General features: G+C 43.2%; 3 protein-coding genes across 7 annotated transcripts in view; all 3 read right to left on the bottom strand.

Moving 5' to 3' along the window:
• Positions 1-7,296, bottom strand: part of col12a1b (collagen, type XII, alpha 1b) — a 104,640-nt gene extending 97,344 nt beyond the window's left edge. For 4 of the 5 annotated variants that reach the window (XM_046372281.1, XM_046372282.1, XM_046372283.1 and 1 more), the window contains exons 1-3: positions 6,458-7,296; positions 5,506-5,617; positions 1,590-1,706 (exon numbers count right to left, since the gene is read on the bottom strand). In XM_046372281.1, the coding sequence (XP_046228237.1) occupies positions 1,590-1,706; positions 5,506-5,581 (193 nt within the window). In that variant the 5' untranslated portion in view covers positions 5,582-5,617; positions 6,458-7,296. Of the gene's footprint in view, positions 1-558; positions 935-1,589; positions 1,707-5,505; positions 5,618-6,457 lie in introns of those variants that run through there. The other variant, XM_046372284.1, reaches the window with a different exon arrangement.
• A 1,114-nt stretch (positions 7,297-8,410) lies between these two features.
• On the bottom strand, positions 8,411-11,423 carry LOC124050119 (cytochrome c oxidase subunit 7A2, mitochondrial). Its single transcript, XM_046372280.1, has 4 exons — positions 11,272-11,423; positions 10,851-10,940; positions 9,153-9,237; positions 8,411-8,670 (listed from the first exon to the last, which is right to left on the bottom strand). Exons 1-4 carry the CDS (start codon positions 11,287-11,289, stop codon positions 8,615-8,617), a joined length of 249 nt encoding a protein of 82 aa, XP_046228236.1. The 5' UTR covers positions 11,290-11,423; the 3' UTR covers positions 8,411-8,614.
• Positions 11,424-11,863: 440 nt separating this feature from the next.
• On the bottom strand, positions 11,864-17,936 carry LOC124050718 (cell cycle control protein 50A-like). The gene is made up of 7 exons (XM_046373513.1): positions 17,417-17,936; positions 16,629-16,748; positions 16,423-16,530; positions 15,844-15,931; positions 15,604-15,750; positions 14,503-14,709; positions 11,864-13,914 (listed from the first exon to the last, which is right to left on the bottom strand). Exons 1-7 carry the CDS (start codon positions 17,657-17,659, stop codon positions 13,721-13,723), a joined length of 1,107 nt encoding a protein of 368 aa, XP_046229469.1. The 5' UTR covers positions 17,660-17,936; the 3' UTR covers positions 11,864-13,720.
• Positions 17,937-18,337: the final 401 nt, after the last annotated feature.

Raw genomic sequence — 18,337 nt, 5'->3', positions numbered from 1 at the left:
GTATGATTCAATTTAATTAAAACTTTCCACATTGCTATGGATCAAAACATTTTTAACCCTTAAATACTCCATTCTTCTTCTTAACTCAAGCATAATAATTTATTTATATTGTTTAAAAATGTCTTCATTTCAAATAGTGAGCAGGTTTGAGGGATTTCATGTGCACATTCTACTACAAACTACTTGATTCTGTTGATTCTACTAGTTTTTCTACTAGATCTTTGATGCCTACTTAAAATTATTCATGTGAAAAGACGCATTAAAGTCATAAAAAGTCCATCAGATCACACCTTGAAAGCTAACTTGTACTCAGTGTAAGAATTAAAACTACTCAAAGATAGCGAATTACTTCTATTTGAAGGCAAAGACCACATGCTCCTTAATAAACCCTACAAGTGAGTAAGGATTTTGGAGATTGTTTTACTGAAAAACAGCAGTCAAATATTAAAGTAATACTTCAGCATTTGGGAAATAACACTTTCCAGTATTAGCTTTCTTAATTACACCAAAGAGGTAATAAATGTCAATTTACAAGCTAACATTAGCTCTTTCACTTACCTAGTTCAGTTAGCATAGCAGTTACACCTGGTGGTTATTCAATGTAAACCTGCAAGCTAACGTTAGCTCTTTCACTTGCATAATTTAGCTAACTGTTAGTTAACATTATGTAACAGTTACTGAAAATAAATATACAAGTTAGGGTTATTTCTGTCAGTCAGTTAGCTAGTTAAGTTGGCTAACAATTAAAAAACAGTTACTATCTACCAGCTAATAGCACGTAACAGTTAACATCTGGCTATTACTGAATGTAAGCTAACGTTGTCTCTGTCAGTGAGCCGGTCCAGTTAACATAAAAGTTACTTCTAACAATTAAAATTTAGTGCTGGGCATAATTATTTCGTTAACGCATTGGTTGGTTGGCGCAGACATCGCATTAACGCAGTTTTCTTAACTGTAATTATTATTTTTAAAGTCCGTTGCTCGCTAGCTAACTAACCGTTGCTCACTTGCTCATCATCAAAGTGCGTTGACGCGCGATAGACTGACGGTCGGCGGTGATTAATTGATGCGTTAACGTGATCATAACGCCCTAGTAAAAATTTAAACTAATCTTAATTCTGTCAGTGTCAGCTAACCTCTGTGTTAGAACTAGCTTGTGTGGTTCCTGTGATATGTAAGTGGACACACTTCCTGTGTAGGAAAAAGGCCTGATTGGAAGCATTAACCTTGCAGGAGAATTTCTCAGTATAATTCACTGTTTAAGTTACGATGAGTTTAAAGTAGAGGTGGCAGATATGACTCTTAGCACTTTTTTTGTCCAAAACCATGTCAAGTGTTTAATCAACCCTGACATATGTGACATCTACACTCCTGAGCTAAACTAATGCTGACAACTTTCCATGGCAGTGATAATGTTTTTCATTTCCCCCTTTTTTATCATTAGAGCTCCTGGAGCCAAACATGTGTCTGCAGAAATCTCCAGATAATTGCAGGGAGTGTTGAATCTTGCCAGGCAGATTGGGGTCTAAGGGAGTTTATGACACTTGTAATGTTACGGGCTCTAACTCGCAGGTTTAATGAGCACCCACCTGTGTCTGAGGTCACTTGTATTCTGTAGCCCTGTATCCTCGACTGCGGTCTGCTCCAGATCATTTGCACTGTGTTTTCATTTAAAATCTTAAACCTCAAATCGGATGGAGGGTTGACTGTGAACAGACAAAGTGAACTTAGTTAATCCCACAGCTTTAGGGAGTGTATGTATTTTAACGTGAAGTGTAAAAGGATTTTCCCAACAGTCAACACTTCCAGGATGAAGTTTGACAAGTTCACTGTTGGAGCAAACAACACAAGACAAACCAAACTACAGATGTGAGTGAAGCCATTTTGGAGAAAAAAATGACCTCTGTTTGAGTTCGAGTGGACAGAAGCCACAGTCAACAACTCAAGCAAAAACACACAATAAACACAACAAACAAAACAAGTCAACACAACACTACCTTCCTACTGTTTAGAACAACAAGAACGAAACACAAAAAAGGAAGGAAGGTGAGAACTTTTGGCTGTGACCGGGTTTATGGAAGCTTAAAATAGACTGAAGTGAATTTTAAAAGCAACTGTATAACCTAGTTGGAAAAAACTACAAAATACCACCGAAATTACATCACTAAAATATGTTACCATGAAAATTATCCATCTGAATTGATAGGAATTTTAGCTTTCAGTGCTTTCTTTTAAGGTATCACAAACTTAAACTTCCAATATTTAGATTTCTCTTAAAATCTTTATAGAATGGTTCAACCAGTTGATTTCTCTCTTTAAATTTTGATCCTGCAAGGAAATCAAGTTTTTGCAAGTGCAAAACTTAATATAAACTTTGGCAAGTTCAAAGTGTGAAAGTCAGTCCACATAAATTCAGATCGATGCTTTTTGAAAGAAAAAGATCTCAATGCTATGCTTCCATACTTGTGACTTTAGCAGATATGCAGCACATTTTGTGGTTCGTATCCCAAAATGTCTTCGACTGGTAATGTGCTGGAAGAAGTTTTTAGGTTCAAATGAAACCCGGTCAACAAACTACAGCATGGACCAGCTGACGTTCAGGCTGTCCATGACCTCAATCCAACACGTGATGCTGAATTGACAAACAATAAAAACACACAAATCTGATGAGATGCTTTGGTATTGATTATACAATGGATAATAAAGATTTGATTGATCACCTTCATCGTCTCCATTGCAAACCTCCTAAAAGAATACACGATGTCAGTGAAGACATGTGTACATCTTTTTTTCTGCTTGTTCATTTCCCAAAAATCTCTACCAGAGGTTCTTAAACTACTTCAGCTATAGATCAGAATTTGAAAAATGACTCACATAACCTTCTGGGTAAAACTCAGAGTCCTTTTAGGATCTGGAGCCATAGTTTAAGAACCGCTGGTCTTTGTGACATTAACCGACAAACAAGTGCACACACATTAAAGTTGAACCTGTGACATGGGGGATCATGCACATGTACATGACAAGTTGTTTACAACAACTTGCAGCAATGGACAAAAAGTTTCATGTACACGAGGAACCACAGGTTTGTTTTTAATATAAATATTTTAAAATGATATTCTTCAGGTTGGGGTGGAGAATGAGATCATTACCTAAACTCAATAAGGTCTAACATAAACTCTAGCTCGCTATAACGAGATGATTTTTTAAATGCTGCCTTCCTTGATTTCCTTGAATTCCAGCTTACAGTAATTATAAAATGACTCAAAGATGTACAATTAAACAAGATAAAGTAGCTTAATGATAAGATTAGTCTGGTCCTGAATGAGCTCTTTTTCCCAGGGAGAAGGGATTAGCACGAACAAGACAACGAAAACCTGCAAGTAATTTCACCTTAACGTCAGCGGGAGGGCACCCTGGGGGCTTAAGGCCCTGGTTAGAGAAAAACTGCAGTATTTGTCTAGATGATATATGTACTAAGTTAGTGGGGGATGAATGGGCACAAATTACCCAGGTTAAGTTCTCAAACAAATCTGGGGCAGAAACCTCAGAACTGACACTTTGATGGAAAGCGGTTCATGTGGTGTCAGCTGAGGAGAAAATGCTTCTGAATATATTTTCATTCTCACTAAAACAAAGTTTAACTTTGATAATAGAATAGTTAGAAAGTGGAATGAGACTTTCTATTTTCTACTTTCTTATTGGTATTCATGCTGGTATCAGTACAAGCAGTAAAGGGTACTTATCAACCCGCAGTCTGCCGCCCCTGTGCTGAACACTTGTTTCCTAAACGTGATCTAACTTCTTCATGTAACGAACAGGTGGAAACTGTGCGTCGAGTTCCTGATCTTGTCATGCAGGAGGAACGTTAATCTGCAGTAATCTGAGCTCCAGAGTTTGTGCTTCTGAGCTTCTGCAGCTGCACGGATTCTCTCCTGCCGTGCTGCAGAAACACACAGCGTCGTGCAGGCAAACTACTCAGACGAACTAAACATAAAATCATTTGTGCAACATCGGGCCTAGCTAGACTTTAAAGATTATGTTATCTGAGCCTTTTTTCTAGACCACCAACCAGTGTTAGTGTGGGAGTGAAGAATATCACTGTAAAATATTGTCGTAAAGCCAAGACTCAAGGTCGGCCGACCTGGTCCAGGCTTGACCGGCGGGGTGACAGGACGTCAAAAATGGAGGAACCACCAACCTGGTGAGTCAATTCAAGGGCCGCGGGCTGCTGCTTCGGTTTCCACACGGCCAAAAATGACCCAAAAAACTCCAGCTCTTAAAGCAGAGGGACGCGCACATTCACACCCAGATTTTCTGTGAAGCTTTAGCATGCAGGGCTCTGCTCTAAACTGCTTTTGTTTTGTCATTTTTCACCTGAAATGGGACGTTTAGAGCAGAGGCCCTCGTGCTCGGAGTCTTTTCTCTTCAAGAGGTTTGAACCTTTAACTCTGGTCCCAATGTGCCAAACTATTCCACACAGTAAAATATATACAAAGACACAATGACTTCTGGGGAGGCAGCGAGGGCCCCCGCTGGGACGCCAAAGGGGGTCACAAGAGGTCAGAAACTCTCCTGGAAGCAGAGAAGAGGAAGAGAAAGATCCTCCTCTTCCTCCTGCTTGATCTGATGAGTTTTTACTGCACTTCCTTCTTTTTTTTAATTCTGAGAGAAAATCCAGAGGCACAGAGGAGCACATTTTCTCTACTCCTAACCTCCAAAACCTCTGGAAAATAATGTGAATCTCATATTTTGTCTTTCCGTTCCATCAGGAGAAAAGGACGCAGGGAGGAAACTTGGCCCTGTGCCGTCTGGCCTTTTTTCTCCTTGAAACTGGAGAAATGTGGGCTGCAGACAGCAGCTTTTAAGCAAGGGCCCCTCCTGGTGCAAAACGAATCAAACTGCATCTGTCTGAGCAGGGAAAACGTCCCACTTTCGACTGCAGCCTCACACGGGATGCAGCACAGGCACATTTTCTTTCTTTTCCGTATTTTTACTGTATTTTAAGACTAACACGCATAAACTGAGGATGCAAAGGAAGCGCCAGACTGATGGAAAAGTGAAATAATAAAGCTTTTCTAACAATATGACGGACTGATTTCTCGTTGTAGTCGTCTTATCACCAGCTAGAGGCCATATTTTATATCGCTTTCTCAGCTAAACGAGTTACGAGTTGTAATATCAAATATATCGGATATTTGAAGCTGAAACTGTTTTCCTCCTCAAGGGCAAATCTGGTAAATTCCTAAAGAATTAATGGAGTGAAAAAGAACAAAAAAATCATCAATCAAAGGTTAAACTGAGGCTGAAAAGACAAATCAGTTCAAACAAATCAATTCACAAACACACACATTTGCTTTCTCTGTGTGATTTCTTTTTTATTCAGACTAAATTTGCAGCTACACATTGCAGGCAGAGAAAAGGCAGAGCTGAGAGGAGCTGAAGTCAGATGTGTTGGATCACACAGAGGAGGAGGAGGAGGAGGAGGAGGAGGAGCAGCGGCTTTACCTTGATTCTGGGCCTGAGAGGAGGACAGCAGCAGCAGTGCCAGGAGGGCAGCCGCCAGAGACAGCCTGCTCTTCATCTTCAGCTCCTCCGGCTCAGCAGCACATGAATGAAGCTGCGAGAGGAACGAAGGAGGCGGTTAACAGCAGCCCCGCAGCAGCCTCGGGGTTTCACAAGACCTCCGCAGCCCCAATGTGGGAATCAGACCTTCATCACCTGCCTTGTGTTAATGTGCTCTCGTATAAATCTACATCTAGTGTCAGTTAGATGCTCAAAAGCCACCAGAAAATGCAGCTTTGGGGCATGAATAATTAACAGTCATATTTGCACAACCGCCAAAAGATTATTAGGTGACAAACTTTACGTGTATCGATGGTTTATGTCCAAAAGTGCAAAACCTAACAGCTTTAAACAACCAATAAAACCGATTTAATATCATGAAAAATGTTATAACTGCGGGAATAAAGACGCGCAAACTGGCAAATTTGTCTCAAATCTGCGCTAGATTCGTTTTTCCCCGTCTAAAGCAGCCTAAATTCTGGTGCAGTTACACTGCAAAGGGTCCAGTTTGGTATCTAATATCTCTGCTGATGCGATGCGACCTCTCTAACGGAGAGAAAGACTTCCCACGGTTCAAAATGACGGAGCATCAAATCCGGGCGCCGTGCGCAATTACGCACCACAAAGACAAGAAATAATCCTCGCGTTTCCCCAAAAAAATCCCAATTAAAAAAGAATGCTAAGTGGAAAATCAGAGAAACTCATGTTTGGAAATGACAGATTCGTTAAAAGTATAACCTACGTGTCATATTATCATCTGGAACTCAAATAATTCACCTGAAACTGAAAAACTCATGCAGGACTGATCTACTGAGGAGGCTGTCGAATTTCTTTGGTTTGGTTCAAGAAATTAAAAATAAACAAAAGGTTTAAGTCTCTGTTGTAGACCGCCAACCTGAGAAAAGGGAGAGTGGGGTGGTCCGGTGTTCAGTCAGAGAGCTCCGCGGGGTTTTGGTTCCCAGACGCGTCGGCGAGTCTCTTTCCAAGTGGGAAGACTCGCCACACAATCTGCTACTTAACAGGGGGGCTGCTCCCAGCTCTGCCTGCCCCGCCGCGGGCTCTTACGACATCCAGCCGGGCCAAAAAAATGATGTGCAACCTCTCAATGTGCTGGAAGACACACACACACACACACTCGGAAACTTTTACATAGTTTTCTGCATTCCTTTCCGGTGATGGAGGCTTCTGTGCGTCTCGGCCGCAAGCAGCAGCGCAGATCCGCTTTTCGGGAAGAGGGGGAGCAGCGCGGGGAAAGCGAGGCTCTTAGCCCCTTTTTCATTCCGTGAATCAATGGGAAAATATTACACAGTCTAGTAAACTAAACCCCAAGTCAGTCTTTTCCTCTGCAGTGCATCATTCCGGTTTTCGGGGACGGAACGGACGTCCCTGATCGGGATTTCAGTTGCCTAAATTCCAATTTACGTTTAAGATCACTCAGCTAAAACAAAGCCTGTCCAAACCTTCAGCCAGTCATACAGAAACACAAAGCTAAAGGGTCAGAACCCCGCAAGCCACCAAAATGTCCCCCAACTTTGTCCAAAGGCAAAGCACAAATCTTCAGTTTTCTTCTGGTCGAGTCTCATTGACCATCAGATCCAAATCCCCCAAAAAACTGCAAAACGTCTGGCACATGAAAACAATCACTTGATTCAGAATAGCAAAATCTGTTAATATTCAAAAAGCTGAATATAAGGTAATCTAATTTTCTTTCTTTTTAAAAAATGTGTCCCTGAAGATGTGAGTCCGCGTATAGCGCCCCCAAAGTCCCAAACGTGGTATTGCAATCAATAAATCACATAAATCCCCACATTTGGCACAAACTGCAACAAAATTTGTTGGTTGTCATAACCCAAAATTCACGTACAAAAGTGCATCAAAAAGCCAAAACTCGGCCTAACTCGTGTTCATGTCCTGAGTTAAACGTTCTTCTGAATATGTTTCTCTGCGATGGTGAAGAAAACTCATTCCGCAGAATGTGAGTACGAGCGCTCATTAATAACCTGACACACACGTGCCAGTTGACACGGGACTCGGCCTCACACTGAGCGTGGACAAACCCGTCAGCTGGAGTCTCGTCCCGGTTGTCAGCACCACCAGCAGGTTGCAGCTCATGTGGTTGGTGCAGTGCTGAAGGACCCGTGGAGGGTGTGGACTGACAGCAGGACAGGCCTGGGGTTGCCTCCGTCTGCGCTCTGACTGGAATTAAAGCAGACGACACAGAAGAACCCGCCCAGGCAGAAAGTACAGATGAACTCGAGGTATTTGCCAAATGAAACATTCCCAGTCTGGAAGTTTTATGTGACCTTCTTGTACACAGGCCTTAAAGTTCATAACAGCGTGTGATTCTTAACATGTGGGAAGAGGATGTTGTTAAAAAGCACTGAACAGTACGAACGAAATCTCAGCTCATTTCTTTGTAAATGTCGCCCTCTAGTGGCGGCAAGCCGAACATTCACACAGAAATGCTTTGAGGGAACGCGCGGCTTCCTGCTTTTGCACGAACATTACAACACTTCATCATAAACATTTGAAAATAATGCAGGTTGGGGTCTTTCCATGCCCTGATTGAGGAATTCTGACCCAAATCGATGGTTAAAGGAACAGTTCGCCCCAAATTCAAAACTGTATTCTTCTTACCTGTAGGGCAGTTAAATCATCTACATTGTTTTTGTGAGTTTTGGACAAATCAGCTGTAGATCTGATAATGATTTCTTACTGATTACCTTGTTTTGTTGTCAATAAGAAGATTTGTGCCATACTTGCAGTCTTACAAACCGACTGCAGGGATGTCAGAAACTTTAAAAATAACAAACACATAAAATGATCAGAGACAGACGCACCAACAGAGTTTGGTCATGAGAAGAATTGTTTATTGATCCTCAGGTCACCAGAGAGAGTACAAGAAATAAATATTGATCCCATGAACATGAAACAGTTTCCCACCGGGATGACAGGAGACACGCAGCCCAACAGTCAAGGACCATTTTCATCTTTTCATACGACATCGAGCTGCTGGCCGGCTTTTAAACGGGAACAAACAGCCGCAGAGTTATTATTTCTTCTGAGGGAACGACACCCTCACCAGCTCATACAAAACATATCCAGTTCCTGAAAGGAAAACAGCTCTGCTTAGTCGGACGTGATATTCAGCAGGTGAACGTGTTAAACAGAACTTCTATGGCTGAGCGGCTGTGAGCTTCTGGGTTTGTTCCTTTCATCTCAATTTATCCTACGCTTCAAACCTCAAACTAAAAGACAAAAACAGACACAATCTCTTGGGATTTTGGAGACCGTGTGAAGATTTAGTAACTTCCCAAAACATGCAAAATAATTTTCCTGCTTTTCCTGACAATCACAGACAACAGATCTTATTTACTGTAACGTGAAGCAAACTGCAGTCACCAAAGAAAACAATCCTGGAGACGAGACGACACATCAAATTGTTAACTTTGGTGAAGTTAATCTGTTTTCACATTTCTTTTACTTGTGCTCTTCCTAAGTCGTGAGCTCAGCTTTTAGGAAAATCACAAGTGAGAAATCCTGCAGGAAGTGAAGCTGATGAGTTTCAAAGCAGAGAAGCGATTTCTCACCCAGGACAGTGAGGGCCATTGTTGCTCTGTACAGCACGGCGTCAGCGGCGCCTCCTTTCAAATGAACCGGGAGCCCGTTGTCCTCCTGCAGCAGACGAACATGGTTTCAGATAAAAAACAGACTACACACCTGTGAGGAGAAGATTCACCTTTTAATGCTGGTGTCAAAGCCAAAGCATCTAGACTGACCTTCTGGCTGTTAACAGCAGCGGCGTCGCCATTAGAGATTTAAAATGGATGTTTTTAGTCATTCAGAGCTCTTGTCTGGGTTTTCTGCAGGCTGGATTCAGTCATTCAGGTTATTAAAATTTATCACCAGTCACCAGCAGCACAGGAGAACAAACCAGCCATGACACCAGTTTGTAGACTTTGGCAGCAGATCAAGGAAGGGCTTCATTTAATCACCAGCGGCGACGACTTCAGAAACTACGATCTACTTCCTGCTCAACAACCGCCACAATCTGAATGTGAGCATGACTGCTGATAAAGCTCAGTAAGCACTGTATGCAGGTAGTTCACTGCAGGTCAAACAAAGTATAACATGCAGAATTAGTGCTCCACTCAGATCGCTTTCACAAACTTGCTACTTATCTTTGGTAGCAAAACTGACAGTAAGTGAGGTTTCAGGGCTTCATGAGAAGAACCACTGCTAAAGAAATGAAACATGCACCCATCAGCATGTGTAACATATCATCACACAAAGGTCTGAAGTTATCCTACTTCCTCACAGAGAGGAGTCACTGTTACTGCTGCTGGAGTTCAAACCACTTCCTGTGCGGAGATCTGCACTATGAACTGAACCAGCAACAGTCACAGATAGGAAACTGTTTGGGGATCGTTTATCTCCTACAGTGCTGAGATTTTCTTCCATCATATTCTCATGGTTTGAGCTCTCCAAACTTTGCCACCACAGAACGAGGAAGTGCTTCCCGCTCGACCTCATCAGAGGAGCAAGTCATGAAAAATGTGAGCGAATGACGATTTGATGAATCCCACACTGCGAGGAAAGGTTCAGGTCAAAGTCCCACGTGAGCAGTTTGCAGACTCAGCACACTGTGTCACTGTGTTATTTTCTCACATCATGGGCCATACACTGAGCAGAAATTATTATCTTTTTTTTTTTCACATTTCATCCTCATCAATCAGCCTCTCATTCAGAGTCAACAGAACTCACTCCACACCTCTGAACATGGAAGCTGCTGCTGGACAACAGGCTAAAAGCCAGGTTTCCCATACACTCATTTTATTTGTGTGGCCCACAGCAATATCAACATTACCAGACGCATGTTTGAGTTAAATATAAACACATAAGCATCTAAGCATGTAAGTATATGCTCGTCTATTTTTAGAGCTCTTTCTCTCACAAGCACATCATGTGTTTCCCACATTTACACTTTCCTTTGGCAGGCTGCCCAAGTCTATTAATGGCTACTCAAGTCTATCTGACAATGCATTTTAGAATTTGTTAGATTTATTTATTTTTTTCATCACTGGAAGTAATGGCGCCTCCTGCAATCAGTTAACTCGCGGACAGTCTGCTTTCGCTGCACTGACAGCTGAACATCCCCCGCAGTGAAACGCAGAGACGCAAATCCGCCATTACCAACGATTGGTACTATACTGTTCAGTGCGACACTGTTTCTTCTAGTGGACAACACAGCTGTGTTCTCTGTTTACTTTGTTTGTTTGTCGTTTTACCTGAAACAGCTTCTGCTTCTCGGGGACTTTATTTGCAACGTGCCGGCGGGCAGAGGTGTTGATCGTCCGACGCGCCACCTGCTGGAGCGCCTGGAAAAAGCAGGAAACCAGCAAAGTCACCACCGAATAGTGAGACTACAAATAATAGAGCAAATCAGCTTTCAACATATTTAATGTTTGACTCTATTCACCTAAATTATAACCGACGAGAAAAATGCCGATAAGACTGACATGGAAGCTAAGCTAATGCTAACTCTTCCGGCGATATCCTACCATACCTAGCTTTGACCCCTGAGAGTTTGTAGCTAAGTGTAGCCGCGACTGTCTTTTCGTCACTCGTTTCCAGAACGTACACTTACCTGCTTAGTCAAACAATACTTGACACAAGGAAAACGACAACTTCAGGCAGCTAAATACTTACAAATAGATGTCTGTTCATCTTCACAGTCCGTCTACAGTCGCACAAGGACACCAGAATACTCCACTTCCGTTTTCGGCTCCTTCTTCTTCGCGGAGATTCACGGCAGACTGCCTATATCCTGTGCGCTCTACTGCCCCCTACTGTGTTTAACACGAACTCATAGCTTGTCAAATGAGGACATGGATGGATGGATGGATGGATGGATGGATGGATGGATGGATGGATGGATGGATGGATGGATGGATGGATGGATGGATGGATGGATGGATGGATGGATGGATGGATGGATGGATGGATGGATGGATGGATGGATGGATGGATGGATGGATGGATAAAAAAGTCAATAAGTACTGAAATGCATTGAACTTAAACTTATTTCTTTTTGTTTACTTCATGTTTAGTTATTTTTAAGCTTATGTCTTACTCTTTCATTACTTCCTGATGTTCTTTTATGTACTGCTGCATGATGTGAATTCCCCCCTTGTCTTCTGTCTGTAAATTTGAACCATCTTACCAAATGGCTGCAGCTGAACACTGGCGCACACAAGGCTAATAAAGCACAGCAAAGAACAATTAAGTCAGAGAAACCTCCTTCAGTTTAATGATAAATTTATTCTTTTAAAGCAACAATACAACATAGAATATAAAAAAAATCCAGTGCTTCTCATAACTGCAGGTAACATCTTATCTTGGTGAAATGTATTAAAATAAATAAACTGGCACATTTCAACATGCTGCATGTATAATCTGAGCTTAACAACGGCAGGACTCGTGTGTAAACTGCCCGCATTAGCTTCACAATTAGCAACGTAAACAGAAAAACATCACATGGACTGAGTCACTGTTCTATCATGCTGTATTACTGTGTGTAAATAACAACGGATGAAGCCACGACACTGCGTCACCATATGTTTATGGATTACATTTACACACTCGTAACTTACTGCTCCTCAAGCCGAGACGGTGACCTTTAAACCTGAAGACCCCTGAGGTCCAGCATGCAAATACTGGCTTTCAAAACATCTCTCTAAAACCTTTAAATTAAACACATAAATATGAAACATTTAATTACAGCTCAGAAAGTCCATGTGGAACCTGCTCAGCATGTTTTAACTGTGGAGACTCTGTGATGTTTAGTTTAAAAGCGGGCTGATGTCACAGACGACGACGAGGCACAAAGTAACCGCACTAACGCCTCTCCTAACCAGCATGCAACTCAGGACTCAAAGCAACATCACTCCAGCTCAACTTCACTGCACCCGCTCGCAGTGAGGTCCTACAGGGGTCTGGAAGTCACCCAGCTGAGTTCTCGTGGTCATCCCTCCTGCCCTTGCTTGGCAGCGACATGACCAGCCATTACTGATTCATCTGATTATGTTCTCGATTAGTCGTTTGGTCCACCAAAAAAAAAAGCACAAAATGGCCATCAGTTATTCAAATACCCTTTATATGTACAGTCAATAACAATTCATAATCCAAAGATATTCACTTTAATATCGCAGAAGAAACCCAGCAAATATTCACATCTGAGAAGCTGGAGGGTAACAATCTTGCTGTGCATTTTCAGCCCCACCATTTACACAGCTGTCTCTATGAAGGTGTCCACTGACAGCTGGGATGGACAGGAGGGACGACTAAAGCCAACAATTACTCTTTTAGTGTATAAGTGCCGAGTTAAGACAAACCAGTGCTCATTTAAAGAGTACCCACAAGGTGTAACTTGTGTCTGAGTGTAGTATATGAAGTCCCTGTCAGCTTGTTAAACCTCACGAAAGCCCATTTCCACCAATGTGACCAGAATAACAGATCTGTAAGTCGGTACAACAAGAAACCTCATTGAAATAATGAGCTGGTATCTGAAATATTCTGAAACTTTCGCAAAATTATGATTTGGTTTCCCAAAGTGGAAGATTTTGTGATACCGATTCATTATTTTGAGACTGTTTCTCATTATAATGACTTCCAGGATTCTTTCTTTTCAGCACGCTGGTGGAAATTCTCTTCCATAAAAACCCATCCAGAAACAACACGGGGGACGTGTCTTCTGCGTCCTCACAGTCTTGGTCCCATTAAAGTCCTGCAGTCATTTCCTACACATTCCCAAACTTTTCCTGACCTGGAGCTTATTAAATCTCCATTACACTTCCAGACCTGAATAGGAACTCTTACGGCAGCCGATCATGTGACACATCAGCGTGATAGTCTGCTCACGTTAGCAGGAGGGAAAATCTGTCAAAAGCTGTTAGACGTCAAGCACGGCTGCAAATTTTTGGCAACATTTCTATTCATTTTGGCAAATAATCGGCCATCATCAAGCCATTTTAATCCCTAAAAACGTCTGACTGCTGAAGAATGTGGACATTATACTTTTGGCCTCTGGATGAAGGTTTTTCCCTGACAGATGTGTCACAGGATCAGCTGAAAGATGAGCTGGAGGACAGACGACGTCTCAGTTAGACATGTCAGCGCTGTTGCTGCGGTTGCCGCATTTGTGATGGATGATGAGCAGGACGACGCCCAGGAAGAAGCAGACTGAGCCCACGGTGATGTAGGCGATGCCCAGGAACGGGTTCTTGCCTCCCATCCAGGAGATGGTGCTCAGGATCATCCGCTTCCTGCCCTCGAAGCTGCGGACAGGATAGTCTGGGTTCAGCTGGTTAAAGACAGGACCAGGAAACAGTTCACAGACCAAAACGACCTCAGCCTTACAAATCAGACCTGTAGACAGCTTGTCCACTTCAACTTCTACTTCCCATTTTTCCAGAGGTTTTTTTTCTTATTCCAAAACTCTTCCACACATTAAGCTAATGGCTACAAAATTTCCAATAATTTGGGACTTAACAAACAACCATGTGAAAGTGGTTTTGACAAAGGCACCTGATCTGGCATGTGACCTGGCGGTTATATCGCGATCAGGTCCCAGAAGACGGGCTGAGACGGTGCAACCAAAGTTTCACAATGCTAACATGCTAACCCGACAGCTGTGAGCGCTAACAGTAGCCGAAGGAGCTAATTTCCTGCCAAAACGTAACAAAAAAGACATGTTTTACATATGCCCTACGTTTCACTAACAAGTGCAGTACGTCCACAGCAGGTCTGAGCACCAGCAAGTGGCGCCATGAGTGAGTTTAAATGCATCAGAAGCTGACTTTAGCTGTCTTCTCATCCATTAAGTGAACTTCTCCTGCGTCTTCAGACGATGCGATGCAGCGTCGTATCAGTAAAGGATACTGTAGACGACCTCCAGGGTGTAGTTTCCTCGGGGCAGAGTGGGAACCATGTTGCTCGTCTTATTGATAATGCGGTACAGTTTGCGGAAGGTTGGCAGGGCGGCTGTTCGCATCCACACAATGAAGTCCTCGTTGACAAAGCCGTTGTTCTCTGCGACGGTGTCCAGCTCGTAGACGGGCCGCCGCCAGTTCACTGGCTTCGTTGTGCCTGAAACAGAAAGAAAACAGAGCGGTGATGAAGTGAAAGGCTGATGCTTCCATGAGGACAACTCAGTGGATCTGGGATGTTGTCTGTGGTGCGTCCCACACTGCCTGTGTGTCGCTGTGTGCTGAAGTTCAGCTGATACACATACAGTATATGGAGAACATATCCAGCTATTCGTGGGTTAGCGGCTCTCGCATACCCTGACTGGACCCCCAAGCCCAGTGGTTCCTTCTGAAGATGTAACTTTTTCAAAGCAACTGACAAATATTGACAAATATAACTATAGGGGCAGCCGTGGCCTAGAGGTTGGAGAAGCGGCTTGTGATCGGAGGGTCACCGGTTCGATTCCCCCAGGAAAAATTTGGGCGTGGTGGAGTGATTAATGCGCAAAAAATCCCCCCCCCCCCCCCCATAAGCGGGTTGATGTGCCCTTGAGCAAGGCACTTAACCCCCCCCCCAATATGCTCCCTGGGCGCTTGATGCTGCCCACTGCTCCTGTGTGTGTTTCACTGCATGTAATTTGCCGGGTGTTGCATGTGTGTGTTCATCTAAGGAGAAGACGAATTCAGTGTGTGTATGTAAAATATATACACAGACAGAACAGAAAGGAACAGAAAGGAAGAGTGCGTTTGCTGGGGACTACTTTCAGTGGCGGATTAACACTCCACCTCCAGAGAGTACATGTGGCAGCAGGGCATGCTGGAATAACCCCCCTCAAAAAACAGAGGAATACAACATATTAGGCTTTGGATAGACTATAAATTATCACCAGACTTGAAGGGCAGCAGATGTACTGTAGCTTTACAGACAGACGACCAGAAGCTGACGGGAAAAAAAATCACTTCTTCGCCTCCAACAAGTTGGTGAAAGATAACTCTGTAATGTAGGTAAATGCACCTTGGAAAACAGCTGTGAGGTTTGCATTGTTGACTCCGGGGTTCCTGAACTTCACGTGCTTGTCAGTCCACCAGGCGATGCCCGTGTTCGTCAGAGGAATCTGGATCTTTGTGCCGTTGGGATCGTTGTAAAACAGCTCCAACGTGTCTGCCACAAGAAGGAAAGACGATCCATTAGAAACAGTTATTTAAGTCATACTGATCGTGTGTGGTCGGTCAGCAGAGCAGGAAACTGGCTCACCGTTGAACATGCTGTTGGCGATGGCGCCGCACGGTGCGATTGGAATGTGTTCGTGATAGGCGTATGGTTCACACTCCTTACTGGGCTCCTGTCAACACACACGAGGATGAGAAACAGACTAATGAGAAATGACACCACCTGCTGGTTGTACTGAAGGCCGCAACACGCGTGTCTCTTTACAAAAATGTAAGTTAGCACAGAAAAATCTCTAGCCTGGCTGCTCACTGAAACCTTCACACAGTCGAGATGTGACGCATCAGATTCACTCCTACTGTATTCAGGTGTGAGTACGTGTGAGTGAACGCTTTAACCAGAGACAGACGGTCTCAGTGACAGAAAATCTTTTCCTAATTCTTGGTTTTTTAACATCATTTGATTGAAGGCTGGTTAGCAACAATGCTATGTGTGCACTGAAGTGTAACTACTAAACCTTCTCAGGATTTATGACTAAAGTCTCTTCTGAAATCTCAGGACTCTCGTGCAGCTCTGATAAGCAGTGTGATAAGCATTTTCAGTGGCGTGTCCTGAACTCGTTTGAATCACATGTCACTGGAGACGTCTTGCTGAAGTAACTCATACCTTGAGGGATTCCATATTTCCATTCAGCTGGCTGTCGTCTCTTGACTTGACGTAGCGCCTGTGATTTTGGTAGAAGTTGGAGAGGCCGTAGTACATGAAGACACTGCTCTGTTGGTTAAGATAAGAGTAGAAGTGATAAAGTGTTCAGACTGGCTGTGTGGATATTTAAGGAAAATACTCTGAAGTTGTAACAACATTTTTCTGACTTCAAACGGCTGCTCCAGGTAGAAGGGTATCGTGCAGGTACAAGGCCTTGTGCTGTTCCAGCTGAAGTTCTGGGAGCAGTTGAAGCAGGGACTCGACATGTCAGCACCTGTGTAATCAACCTGTGAGCAAGCAGGAAACCTTTACCAACACAGCAAAACAGCAGCACCAATGTGCGATCAAGGAGACAAAGCACATTTTTAAATCGAACATAACAGTAAGAAGGTCACAGGCGTGGCTGGTAGTCTGGTATGTCCCTGTGTGGTCAGGACAAGTTATAAATACTTTTGAGCAGCAATCCAAAGGAGAAATACACACAGAAGTAACGTTTCAGTACAAACGAGTAGTGCTGACAGCTGCGGCAACATCACATTCTTACGTGTCTGGTGAAAGAGCTTCAGGCCAAACTCCATTTGAAGATCATTCATTTTAATGTTTCCTCTTACACGAGAAACGTTGTCACGATAAACTGCGTTCATCCCTGACGAATTAAACACCATTTTATACCGATTTCAACATCTGTTTGGTTGCCGAATTTACCGTCTGGACTTAATGTATCAGAAAACGTTTCAGTTAAATCATAAGAGACGTGGAAACTTGTCAGTACGAAAAGTAAGAAGAAAAATGTTTTGGAGTTTTGGGGTTGGAATTTGGCGCGAGTCCTCTGAATACACAAGTCAGCTCCAAGAGAAATGTTAACATTATCGCCGTGTCAATATGTAGAAATAAGCATCGTGTGGTTAATCCAGGAGCCATACTGCTCCTGCCCTGACAGTCCGTGTGACATTACCTCAAACTCCTTGATGTTGTTGGACGTTACATACAGGCCGATGCCGATGGGGATGAATATGAGTCCGATGATGAAGAAGGCAGGGAGCACGGTCCCCGCGGTGAGGATGGGCTGCCAGGCGGGCAGTCTCTGCTGTTTAAACGCAGTGTTTTCGGGCTTCTTGCTCCGCAGAGTCCCGCCACCGGGCCCGGACACGGTGATATGTCCGTCCTGGTCTCTGGCGTTGTAACTAGACGCCATCATGATCGCTGCTCAAAATTACAAAGTAGTTTGCTTTAGCAACGTCTATCAACGTTAGCTCACCAAGAACTGGAAAGATTTAATGTCCAGCTGGTGCGCTGACCTACGAAGAGTACCGACTTAAATTATGTCCTGTGCTGTCATTTACTCTTGGTTATTTGGTAGTTTAATCCATTACTGTAATAAGCAAACGGCTAGCTAAAAAGCTAGCAACAACATCTCCCTCAGGAAGTTTACAAACACGGTGAACGTAAATGAGCGTAACGCGCGGTGACGTCACTGACTCAGTTACCACGTGGTGCTTGCTGCCTTATCATTTAAGGGACAGGCCGACCGATGACACGGGTCACATGTAACCGTTTTAAATATGGCAGAATTGAGCGTTAACCCCTGCAGTTATTACTTATTACTAAATAACACATGGAAAACTCTGACCAGTTTCACGCCAAAGCCACATGAAAAATTAAATCTTTGACATAAATACACGTTTTGTAAAGCATCACGATTCACTTGAGGAGACATCTTTCCTCTCACTGGTCTTCCAACTAACTAAGCGCAGTTTTGTTTGTATCCAGTCAACAAAATGTCAGAGGAACCGTGTTATTGACGTAAGGTGAAAAGGTGCTTCACTTCACCAGGAGTTTTATGAGACGCGTTCACATTTCTTGTCGAGACATCTCA

The sequence above is a fragment of the Scatophagus argus genome, chromosome 19, assembly GCF_020382885.2.
Source record: "Scatophagus argus isolate fScaArg1 chromosome 19, fScaArg1.pri, whole genome shotgun sequence".
Taxonomy (NCBI): Eukaryota; Metazoa; Chordata; class Actinopteri; family Scatophagidae; genus Scatophagus; species Scatophagus argus.
This window is presented reverse-complemented; position numbering and strand designations above follow the sequence as displayed.